This window comes from Phodopus roborovskii, unplaced genomic scaffold (genome assembly GCF_943737965.1).
Source record: "Phodopus roborovskii unplaced genomic scaffold, PHOROB, whole genome shotgun sequence".
In the NCBI taxonomy this organism is placed as follows: domain Eukaryota; kingdom Metazoa; phylum Chordata; class Mammalia; order Rodentia; family Cricetidae; genus Phodopus; species Phodopus roborovskii.
This window is the reverse complement of record NW_026126625.1, coordinates 7,480,705-7,493,866: the sequence shown is the minus strand read 5'-3', so window position 1 is coordinate 7,493,866 and position 13,162 is coordinate 7,480,705. Positions and strand designations below refer to the sequence as shown.

Sequence of the window (13,162 nt, the reverse complement as noted above, 5' to 3'; positions counted from 1 at the left end):
TTGAGAGTTTCCTGAACAACATATTGCAACTGTGTGAAACAATGTATGTTCCTGTTGAATTTTAGTACTAGAAATAATTACTGGTGACTGTTAGGTCAATTCTCATTTTATAAATAAGGATTAAAATCTGGGCAAATTAACTAACTGCTGTGTAAAACCTCACAGTAAGTGTGATGCTAGGGCCAGGGCTCATCTTTATAGTTGTTTATTCTGTAGGAAACACTGGGTGCTCTAAAAACAGATTTTTTAATTAAATATTTGTACTTTAAGGAATTTACTGGTGTCACTCTTGACATAATTTCAGAAATCCACATATGCCAGAGACTAAACTAATAAAATAACAGAATGATTAGATAATGGCTATTGAGTCAGATAGCTTTCTTAGTATTTTACATATGTCAACTTAATCATTATTATAACTTCGTGAACTGTTGCTATTTAGAGTGAAGACTTATTTACCATTAAGAAACTGAAAGTCTGAGGAGGCTTAGGGAAGGAGCAAAGCAATGTGTTCAATCCTAGAGATGGTCAGATACAGAGGCAGAGGTGAAATGTCTTAACCAAAGCCATATAACAAATATGTGCTATTTCCTCATTTTAAGAAGTTGATATTAAAATTAATAAGATTATTGTTCAAGAAGGTTTAATGTATTAGAGCAGGTTAACAACTTTTGTTGTTTTGTTTTTTGAGACAGGGTCAGGATTTCTCTGTGTAGTACTGACTTGCTAAAGCTACCTGGAACTTAGAGATCTGCCTGCCTTTGCCACACTAGTGGAAAGGTGTGTGCCACCATTGCCTAGCCTAAATAACAACTTTTATATTTCAGATTCTGTTATTTATAAACCAAGAGTAAAATCAGGCTATTAAGATACATTAAATTCTAGTTTATTAGGTCTGAGGTAGGGCCTGAGAATCTGTGTTTTTAATAGGCTTTCAGTTGATCCCAGTGATTCTGAACCATACTTTGATTAGCAAGCATGTCAGTGTGAGGGAGCAGGAGGGAAAATGACAAAACAAAACAAAATTTAAAAAAAATTTTTTTTGGTCTTGTTGGCCTGAGAACAAGACTTACATGAAGACCAGCTCATGCAAACTTGGACCTGTTACAAAAGTGATTTACTCTAAAACATAGTTAGCATACTCTACATGATTTATACAACAAATGAGAGATGGTGCTAAAGTAGATACTGGGAATCTTTATTTTACTCAAAGTAGCAGAGTAGATTCCATACAGAACTTGGTACTGTTGCTCATAGTATCTTAAGGATTAACAAACACATAGTTACTACCACAAAAATTTCTACAGAACTTACTTTTCTTAGCTTGAAAAATTTATGATTTGCTTGAACATCAAATAGGTCTGATTAGCCTATTAAATAAAATATCTGTTGATAAGCTGGGCCTCTTGGCACATGCCTTTAATCCTAGCACTTAAGAGGCAGATTTCAGTTAGTTTGAGGCCAACCATGATGATATAGTGAGTTCCAATACAGCCAGAACTACACACAGAGACCCTGTCTCAGAAAAACAAAAAACAAAACAATCTGATAGAGTTTCATGTTATAAAAAATTCACTAAGTTTTCTTTAAGAATGTGCAAACTCTGGTTGAGGACTGGACAAAATCCGACCAGGTCAGAGTTACAAAACTGACATCAACCAATGTGAGAATATCCTTATTCTTAGGAAATTTAAAAGCACTCAATATATGTAGCTTACTCCCATGGCTCACTCCCTCACAAATGGTGTATGGAGAAGAGGTTTATATGGGGAAAAGAGAATAAATAAAGTACAGTGGATAACTTTTAGATAGATAATCTGTACATAGGATACATTGAGGGTATGACTGCTCACACTATTCTTTAAACAGTCTATAAATTTAAAATTCCTAATTTTCCCATAACGTTATTCATCTGCATCTGAATTACTGAATCTGGGTTGGAGAAATGTTGTAAAGTCAAGAGGACATGCGTTCAGATCACGTAAAAGCTGTGCATGTCATTGTGCATCTCCAATACCAACATTAATGGACAGACAAACTCATGGTCAGCCAACCTAGCTGAACTGTTGAGCTTCAGGTTTGGTGAGAGACCCTGTTTGTAAGAAATGACATGTAGAGTGATAGAGGAAAGCATTTGACATCATCCCCTAGCCTCTGTGTGCATGTGAGTGGGCATATACTCACACGATATGCTTATATATACTACATATGTGCACATAGAAATCAATTATTGAATCCTTCAAAATAAATTTTACTGGGACCAAAGAGATGGCTTGGCAGCATTTGCTGCTCTCATAGAAGATGTAGGTTCAGTTTCTGGCACCAAATGGTGTCTTTAACCCTTCTGTAACTCTTGTTCTAGGGGATCCAATGCTCTTTGGTCTATGCAGTCATCAAGCACACACACAGTACACATATATGCATTCATACAAAACAGTCGTGCACATAAAATAAAAATAAATTAATATCAAGCCTTCAATCCATTCCCCAGAGAAGCTTGAACCCTCTTCCAGAAACAGATGGAAGCAGATGCAGAAATCCACAACTAGCCATTGGGTTAAGCTGGAGTACAGTTGAAGTGAGGGACAAGTGATAATATGAACAAAGGAGTCAAGACCATGATGGGGAAACCCAGAGTCAGCTGACCCGAGCTAGTGAGAGATCACTGACTCAGGTCTGACAAAGGGGGAACCTGCATATGACCCAACTAGACCCCCTTAATATAGGTGACAATGGTGTGACTGGGACAGTATATGAGGCCCTTGGCAGGGGATCCAAGTAAGATCTAACACTAATGCACAAACTGACTTAGTGGAGCCCATTCTATATGGACAGATACCTTGTCTAGCCTAGACACAGGATTGTCGGGTGGAGAGGTGCATTGGTCCTGCCTTAATGAGATGATGGGACAGACTTAGTAGACCTCCTAGGGGAGGCCTTACCTTCTCCATGGAGCAGATGGGAGTAGAGGGGAGTGGGGGGAGCCGGAGGAGAGGAGGGAGGGGGAACTGGGATTGGATTGTAAAAAATAAATTTAAAATTAAGTGAAGATTTCATAGTCATGTCAGGTTATGGGTGTCATTTCTGGTGTGGTTAATTAGTTAGGTGCTCAGATCAATGGTGCTCTAAAATTCTTATACCACTCATACAAAATTCTTATACTACAATGGAAATGTTAAAACAACAACAAAACTGTGATCTATTTTTATTCTTGACAGTTGATGTCCTAGTTATTGGCGATGGTCAAACTAAAATTTTAAATACTTGTCTGCAACATATATAACTACATGACCTTAGACAAATAATTGGTATGCATTACCTAATCTAGAGAGTTCGTTCAGGATCATACTAAGCAATGCCTAAGAAAATAGGCTGTAATGTATATGCATATGAAAATTAAAAGTAGCAAGAATGTTGATAATGTGAATTTATTGTATTAGTATTCTTGAGCCTACCATTTCTCATTGTCAGTATTTTTACATAATTAGCAATTGCAATCGTCTACATTGACAACTTTGAATGTGCACAGCCTACAGGTAAAGTAACTGAAAAGTAAGATGACTTTGTTTGTATGTGTAGGCGCGGTTATTTGATGAACCTCAGCTGGCTAGTCTTTGTCTAGACACGATAGACAAAAGCACAATGGATGCAATAAGTGCAGAAGGCTTTACTGATATTGACATAGGTAAGTTCCCAGTAACACAATGTTTGCATTTTAAATACAGTGGTGCCTTGTAAGCCTTGTTGGAAAACTCTGTGTAAATTAGTGTTTTCTCCAAACAAGTGAAGGTATACCTCCTTATGAGTTCTTTCATTTTAGTGAAAATACACCTGAAAGTCCAAACTACCTTGGTGGTGTACTTGAAAATGTACCACACAACTAAGATTGCTCACCATTTTCACAGGGTTGGACTGTGGTCCTAGAGCAAGTAAAAAAGAAGGGTAAAATGTGTTTGTTTTGTTAAATAATCACTAATTAGAGATGTCAGGGAGCAAAATATGTGAACATTAGGATTGAGCATGTCAATGGAATAGCTAGCATGCAGCAGTAACTTTTGCCTTTCTAAGTAGGCATCAGACTTGTAGAAAACAGTTACTGGGCAACTATAGAAAATGGAGATTTACTTTACATTGGGATTGTTTTTGTGTTAGGGAAATTATGGCAAAAGAGGTTCTGATATGAGCTTTAAGGAATGGATAGCACTTGAACTAGGGATGGCTTAGTGGTAGATTGCTTGCTTGGCATGCTTGAGGCCCTTTCTCCATCCCCAGCACCACAAAAAAACAAATTTCTGGAGTAGTGAAGATGACAACATTAATCATTAGAGACAGTGAAGTATGTATGGAGTCAGGGAAGTACTGGCAGATTGTTCCAGGTATTAGAGGACCCTGTAGTGATGGGCTTAGAATTTGAACTTTGTTTTATAGGAGAGGAGAGAAAGCTAATTCCCATAGTTTTAAATTAATTTTTTTTTTTTTTTAATTATCATGAACTGGAATGATGTGTCTGTAGTCCCTCTCTTTTGGGATTGAAACTCATATACCCTGTTGTCTGTTTTATTTGTAGATTGTTTTAAAGATATTTCATGCGGAACAGTTGAAAGAGAATTGTTAACTTCACTTCCCTGGTTTAGAACTCCAGTTCTCTTCTGGCTATTTTTAGTCTTCACCAAGAAGTCTGATACTCTAAACATTTTTGTATTCTTTCTCTCTGTCACAATTAAATGTTTTTAATATATTTTAGACCTGATTGCTGAAGCTTAAGACCCAGAACTTAATCTTGATTATTCTTTTTCATTTGTGCTTCACATGCATTCTCACCACTAGGTACCCATGATCCCACCTTCAAAACAAACCCTACATTTGACCATTTCTTATCTCCTGCTCTGCCTAGTGTTAGCCCAGGTTCTTTCTCATTTGATAGTGCAGAATGATCTTCATAAATAGGAAAATCATGTTGTATTACTTCTGTTTCTGCTGCAGTAAGAATATAATTCAAACCTTTTACAAAGCTTAGAAGATCAGGTTCTGTGTAAGGCAAGATAGATAAGGCAACAGATTATGATTCATAAACATAATACAATGGTGGGTGTTAAATTAACAAATATTTATAGGTACTTAGCAAAGCACCCACACTTTAAGATTCCCAGGCTCTAATAATGCACTCCAAAGTGCATTCTGGATCAAACACAAAAGCAAGGTCATTTTACATTCATGTCATGGACCACAGAATGTGACATCAGGGTAGGTAGCTCTCAGGACCTGATTACTGCCTGTATCTTGCTAGCAGATGGGAGGGAAAATAACCACATATTAATACACTTAACTCTGAAGTTGCTTCTTTTGTTGTCCTTTATTTCACTGTCTAGAATTCAGTCACAAGATCTGCCTGACTTTAGGACAAGTTAACAGAATTGTAGTTGACAGGTCAAATTCAGTACACCTGACTATCTCTGCTTCTTGTTCATTCCTGTTCCTTTTACATTGGGCAGAATTCATTATATTTCAAAGGACTAGAATCCTTTTCCCTTGTGTCTTTATATGGCTACCTGCTTCTCAGCCCACAGGTTAACTGAGACAGACTTATGTCAGAACTACTTAATTAAACTAAATACCTAAACAAAATTATTGTTCCTTTACTCTGATTTGTTTTCTCATATTTATTGCTATTTGAGAGTCTTAATTAGGTATTCATCATCTCTTTTTGTGTATAGTCCTGGCTATTCTGGAAGTCACTCTGTAGACAGGGCTGGTCTCAAGTTTACAGAGATCCACCTGCCTCTACCTCTGCCTCTCAAGTACTGGGATTAAAGTCATGTGCCACCATGCCTGACCTGTTTTCTTTTTTCAAGTGTTAGTTGTCTGCTTCCCTCTCCTAGACAATCAACTTGAAGGCAGGGGCTTTATCTTGTTTACCACTATATTTCTAATGCAAAAGACAGCAGAACATAGTACATGAGTTAATACCCTAATCAGCTTCAAGACGATGCCTTTTCACTTGGTATAGTTTCACTCAGGAAGCCAGGATGATCCTTTTATCTTAATCAGCTTATACCACTACTGTGAATCATTAAAGGTCTGACACCTTACCCTTTTCCAGGACATTGAGTGTACTCCTCTTTTATAGTTAGTGTAACAATCCATTGTCAAGTTTACCTGTTCATTTCTCAAGTGCCTTGGAAAGAATTTATACATTGTGTTTTACTGAAGGGCAAGGGCTAGTACACTGTTGAGTTGTTAATGAAGCATTGTTTAGTTTTAATTGTTTCTTGTTAAGGGTCTGTCAAGTGCTCCATTTGTTTTTCAACTACTTGTGAAATCATACTACCTGCATTACATGTGTACTTTACATGTGGCATTTGTTTTATAAATAGTTTTTATATTTTTCATGCCATTAGAGCCTGGGAATCCTAAAGTGTGGGTGCTTTGCTAAGTACCTATAGATATTTGTTGATTTAATACCATTGTATTATGTTTATGAATCATAATCTGTTGCACTTTTATCATTTTAGGCCCTGCTGTAATTTTTAACACTTGCCAATAGAAATCTGCCAGTACAAGGACCTATGTGTTCCTCCACCTATTTCCATACCATAGGCCAATTTGTCTGATATATACTTGTTGAATTTGGAGTTCTAGAGGTAGTATAGGAGCTGAGAGGAAAAGGCACTGGTTTTAGGAGTTCTTATAGCTGTCTTGGATTTAGGGATTTTTTTTTTTTTTCTTCTCTAGGGTTTGAGCATGTGTTCCAGAGGAAAGAGATTTGCTGTCTCAGAATTTTGGTTTAGGAATAAGATTCTTTGTTGCATACATATAACAAAATAAACTTGGGCCAACAAGAGAGCTCATCAGGTAAAGTACTTGCTGCTAAGCCTGATGTTTGGAGTTTGAGCCCCCGGATACATACGGTAGAATCAGAGAACCAGCTCCCATGAGTTGTTCTGACTGCCATCTATGCACTGTGGTGTTAACATACATACATACAAACATACACACAAAATAGTTACAAAATTTACATTGTGCCAAGAGCAGTGAAATGTGGTGTATCATACTCCATCTTGCAGTTTATTTTTAACTCGTTAATAATGAATTAGACCAGGGGTCTTTTTTTCAGTTGAGGAGATTAAATAGTCTTTGTTCATTTTTTGAGGCAGGGTCTCACTCTGTATGCCAGGCCATTTTGGGACTCACTTTATAGTTCAGGCAGGTCTTGAATTTGTGATCCTCCTGCCTTCAGAGCACGGCCACCGTGCCCAGCTCATTGTGTCTTCTGTTTTTGCTAATAAATTTTATTTGTTGTGCATTAGTGTTTTGCCTGCATGTATGTATGTATGTATGCCTCCCTGTCTGTCTCTCAGAAGTCAATGTCTGTGTTTCTCAGTCACTTCTCTCAATCAGGTCTCTCAGTGAAACTGGAAATGATAAAAGCCTGTTCAGGCTAGATAGATGATAAAACAACACCAAAGTAGAAACATATATAATAGGTAAAATAAAGAATAATGGTGAGCGCTAAAATGAAATTGAAAGTAGTAGGACCGTGATTATTACTTATTTCCACTTGGGATGAATATAGGTTCTCCTTCCCATCTGATGTCTTCTGTAGCAGCCTCTACAGGTTGGGGGAACACTAATAGTCTCAGTCATTCAAGCAGGTTGGTGTTCCTTGCTGTGAGGGGTGGCTTTTCTGCCAGAGACTCCATTTCTACCTCACCAATTAGTTATAACATTTGAGAGATCAGTTGTTCTTTCCATGCTTGGGGTTTCCTATGATTGAGGCCTAGGATATGGAAGACTAGCCATAGCTAGTGATTAATTACCTTTGTGTCTGACCTCTTCCTACCTCTTGAGGAGACTTAGCAAGTTCAGCAAAGCTCTTGCTGCTTTCTGTCTCAGGCATGGTGAGGGGGTTTCTTCCAGGCTTTGCACCTCAGAGCTTTGCTGGAGAATCCCAGCATAAGGCTCCTCTGCTACACTTCTGCCTCTATCCCACAGCCTGTGTTGCCCAGGCTGTCTCTCCACTCACTGTGTCCAGCCCCTGATCATGTCTACTCTGCAGTCACTATTGTTGCTGTGTCTGTGTCCCTAGGAAAGAGCACTCCTCTGGCAAATACTACTGATCAGATCAGTGGGAGCCAGATGTTGGCCACTCCTGGCTACTGCTCTGCAGAGGTATCATCTTAGTCTTGATTCTTTTTTGTCAACTCTTAAAAACATGAAAGGGTTTTTTTTTTTTTTTTTTTTTAAACCATGGTTCCTTTCCTTCTCTGAACTTCACAGAAGATGCTGCTAATCCACCATCTTACCTGGAAATCCTAGTTTTTATTAATTGTTCTAAGTATCGAATCTGTAGTTTTGTTGGCTTTTGTGGGTTTCTTTTTTTTTTTTAGTGAATTTTTAAAACAACATAAATAACACTTTATTAAGAGCAAAATGTTCTTATTGTATTTCTCCTGTAGATACACTCTGTGCAGTTCTAGAAAGAGACACATTAAGTATTCGAGAAAGTCGACTTTTTGGAGCTATTGTACGTTGGGCAGAAGCAGAATGCCAGAGACAGCAATTGCCTGTGACATTTGGAAACAAACAGAAAGTTCTAGGAAAAGCACTTTCCTTAATCCGGTTCCCACTGATGACAATTGAGGAATTTGCAGCAGGTAAGACTATAATTTCATAATTCACTAATTTGAAACTATTTCCAAAGCAAGTAGAAGCTATCTATGACTTACCTAAGTACTAGTTACAAAATGTTTGTGTATAATTTCATTTAATTCTCACAAGATAACATCTCACAAGATGTTATTCAAGATAACATCCACATATTATAGCTTAGGAAGTAAACTAGAAACCCTGAGGTTATAGGGACAAACCTTTTGACCTTTATTGGTGCTACTTCTGATTAAAATTAGACAGCCCTGATTTTGAATTTTAGTTGTGTGACTAGCACTCACATGGTAGTTCCCAACAGTCTGTAACTGTAGTCCCAAGGGACCTGATGCCTTCTTCTGTTCTCTTTGGGCAGCAGGGATGCACATGATGCGCAGACACACATGCAGACCAAAACAGTCGTACATATAGGATAAAATATAAAAATTAAAAAGAACATTCATATACATGTCATTTGGTGTACCTATAAATATTTTTATTGGGTGTATAAGAGTAGATCTACTAAGGTGAGAATGGGTATCGTTAGCATTAGTTTATCCTGTCAGATTTCCAATGTGAAAGAGCAGAGTTCTTCTAACAATGAAGAACAAAGTTAAGACACTTAAGTTCAGTCTGATTGTTCACATGACAAATGTCCTCTTAACTATTGTTATTGTGGTAGTTTGTTTTCTGTTGCTGTGATTAAAAACCATAACCAAAAGGAGTTTGGGGAGGAAAGAATTTATTTCATCTTAAACCTTGGAGTACTTTCCAGCATAATACATGGTATTGTGTTTAACCAACAGCAGCAACAACAACCAAAAATATCCAATTTTAATTTTGTGGTAGTTTTTTCTTCATAGCTGTGATTATAGGAACATGTATCTACTGTCTCCTTTTGTTCTGTCAGTTACTAAAAGAAATAGGTTCAAGTTTTTGATTTTGGTTGAAAATATGTCCCCATTTGGTTCCATAAATGTTTTCTTTGTACATTTTGAGCTCATTAGGTACATTAAATGTTCTAATTTAATTACTTTTATTGGATTTATTCCTTTATCTTTATGATATATTCTAGTAAAGCTTTTTTTTACATTATTGACACTAATGTAGTTTTACAATGTTTTAAAAAAAGCTTTTGTATTCCATATTTTCTAAAGATTTGCTTTTATTATTTTTAATTGGATATGTGTGGAAGGTGTGTGCATATGAGTATGGCTGCCCAGGGAGGCTATAGTGTTGGTTGCCTGGGAGCTGGGAATCAAACTGGATCTCTACAAGAGTACTTAAGTGCTGTTACATATTAAGCCATCTTTTCAGACTTGTATCTTTCCAGACTTGTATTCTTTGCTTATTAGGATGTTCTTGTAAGTTGCATTTTTTTTTTTTAGGCATCCAATTCTACAAGCATGATCTTTTGCTTGGAATATTTGATTTTTTGAATTACATTTAATACTGGCACATTTGAGTTAAGTTTAGTAGATCATTGGGACATTTGAGTTACCTTTTTACCACTTGTTCTTCACTCAGGTGTAGTTTTGTGGTGGATTTTATTTGTTCCCTCTTTCTTCCCCTTTTTGAGAAACCAAGTGATATTTTGTTGTCTTCTATTTGCCTGTTAAACATTCTTTTGTTTTTCTTTTTTGTGGAAAGCAAGAAAAGCACTTTTAAAGAGTAATCAGTATCTTTTACTATTCTTTTAGTGAGTTACTTGATAACACACAAATGTTTCCTTACGAGATTTTCAAATTAAATCTTGAAAATTTCAAATTAAGATTTCTTATGTAAAAACACTTGTGTTTCTTATAGCGGTATTCAGCTGTCAGATTCTCTTAACTCTTTTTTCCGTGTTCATCTGTAAACATCTTTTCCTGCTTTCAATTTCAAGGATATGTTTCTGGGTTACAACTTTAGTTTAGCAGTTATTCATCTATTTTATAGATGTAATCCTGTTTCCCTTTGGCTTCCCTTCTTATTATTACCTCTTTAGAGGGATACATGCCTTTTTTCTGGTACTTCCAGGACTTTACATTATCTTTGCTTTCCAGTGGATTGTTGATGATGTATTAGATGTATACTTTTGCACAACAGACATTTAATTTTTTGATTGAACCCTCTATTAATTTTAGTGCATGCTATTTTACCTTCTGTAAGCCATTAAGCTATTACATGTTTTTCACAACCTGAAGACTTTCTTTTTTTGTTTTTGTTTTTTCTAAGACAGTGTTTCTCTGTGTAGCCCTGGCTGTCCTGACACTCGCTTTGTAGACTAGGCTGGCCCTCAAACTCAGATCTGCCTGCATCTGCTCTTCTCTTGAGTACTGGGATGAAAGATGTGTGTGACAATCACCCAGTGAAGACTTTCTATAGCAAGGAAAATTCTCTTGCTATAGGCTTGAATTATCATACATTTTTAACCTCTGTGTGTGTGTGTGTGTGTGTGTGTGTGTGTGTGTGTGTTGTGATGTTATGCACAAATACATAGAGGCCAGGTGGCCCGGATGTCAGCCTTGGGTGTTGTTCCTTAGGGACTGTTTACATTGGTTTTCTTCTTTTTGAGACAGTTTCTCACTTGGACTCTGCCTGACTTTGCCTCCCCAATATAGCATGAATTGTCTTTGGTCTTAATAATAAAAACCTGGAGTCAGATATTAGGGAAGGAAAATCTGAAAGATGAGAGAAGCAGAGCAGCCAGCACTAGCTCTTACCTCTACCTCAGACCAAAGGGGCAGTCCTGTTCTCAGACTGCATCCTCAGACTGACTGCTCCTCAGACTGCCATGAGGGCCTGTCTCCCCCTGCTTTATATTCCTCTCTCCGTCCAGCCATATCACTTCCTGTATCTACCTCTTTAGTGCTGGGATTAAAGACATGTCACTCCATGTGCTGGGTTTGCAAGTAGGTCCTACCATCCCTGGCTTCTTACATAGGTACTGGGGTTCAACTTTACAGACTAAGACATTTCCTCAGCCCTTAGCTGTAAATTTTTAATCTGTCTGGAGGAAATTTTCAGCTGCATCTCCCATTTCATCATTCATAGGTTCAGTTCTATTTCTTTTTTACTTGTTTGTTTTGCGTTTTCGAGACAGGGTTTCTCTGAGTAGCTTTGGAACCTGTCCTGGCATTCACTCTATAGACCAAGCTGGCCTCGAAATCACGGAGATCCACTTGCCTCTGTCTCCTGAGTGCTGGGATTAAAGGGCATGTGGCACTGGCCAGCCAGATTTTTTTTTTTTTTTTTTTTTTCTCTGTTTTAAAATCAGTGGGTTTCTTAATCCAAATTTTCTAGTATTTTGATGACAATTACTCCATTGCCTCAATTGGCATTGCAAGGGGTTTCCTGGCCTCTTTTATGTGGGAGCAGCATTAATTCTGGTAAATTTAAAGTATTTGGCATTTGGGAAATTGTACTATGTAGTTTTCTATTTCTGTAGGTTTCCCAACCATAGTTCTCACTTCTGTCAGTTTCTCAATCCCAGAAATAAAGCTTTGTTCCTCGTCTTTTTGTGCTGAAACATCCTGTGTTCAGATTACAGCTTCAGACAGGGAGGGAGTGGGAGATGGAGGGTCACAGTACCTGTCTGTTCTGAAAATGATTTGTGATGGAGAGAATGCTTCTTTTGCTGAATGGAAGTCTGTCGTATTCAGAAGAGAAGACAGTAAAGTTACTTCTGTTATGGTGGAGATCCATCTAAGTCTTACTTACCCTAACACATTCTTCCAGATTTGCCTCAAAGGGGCTTATCAAAACTTCAAATGTATGCTGAAATTTTATACGCTAAGTGTATTTGCTGTTTCTGCAGGTCCTGCTCAGTCTGGAATTTTGTCAGATCGTGAAGTGGTAAACCTCTTCCTTCATTTTACTGTCAATCCTAAACCCCGAGTAGAATACATCGATCGACCACGCTGCTGCCTCCGAGGAAAGGAGTGCTGCATCAATAGATTCCAGCAAGTAGAGAGCCGCTGGGGCTACAGTGGCACAAGTGATCGAATCAGGTATCTGTGGGCTGTGGGCTTGCGTGTGGGTGGAGGGTGGAAGGTGGTGGTTAGCCTTTATCCTCCTGTGAGAGGTAGTAACCAATATCTTATTTATAGTTTGTTTAATATAGGATGAGACCAAAGCTGCACACAAAGAAAAAATAACTGCTTTTAGCAAGTAAGAGTAAGGATAAATGATTTAAATATTTAAGTAAGTAGAAAATGAACATAGAGCACTAGAGAAATTAAATAGGCAAATGAAGAAAGCAGTGAGTTAAAAATACAAAAACTGATGAATTCATAATCTGTTTTCCTTAAAAGATCAATAAAATAAACCATCCTAGAAGAAGCAGCTCTTTAAATTCCTATTTAGAAATCAAAATGTAACTATCATATGCTAAAATTTTTACTTTAATTCTGGGTTTACTCTGTGCTAATAAATTGAACATCTTGATGGAATGGATCATTTTATAGGCAAATATAAATTATCAAAATTGACCGAAGAAGAAAGCCTGAGTAGACCAATTACCCTGGGAAGAATTAAG

The 13,162-nt window shown here is 37.3% G+C and overlaps 1 protein-coding gene across 2 annotated transcripts in view; it reads left to right on the top strand.

Annotated features, from left to right (window-relative positions):
- The window catches only part of Btbd1 (BTB domain containing 1), a 32,478-nt gene that overhangs the window by 10,514 nt on the left and 8,802 nt on the right, over positions 1–13,162 (top strand). Inside the window, exons 3-5 of one of the 2 annotated variants that reach the window (XM_051206646.1) lie at positions 3,580–3,685; positions 8,457–8,654; positions 12,443–12,635. In XM_051206646.1, the coding sequence (XP_051062603.1) occupies positions 3,580–3,685; positions 8,457–8,654; positions 12,443–12,635 (497 nt within the window). The remainder of the gene's footprint in view (positions 1–3,579; positions 3,686–8,456; positions 8,655–12,442; positions 12,636–13,162) is intronic. The other variant, XM_051206647.1, reaches the window with a different exon arrangement.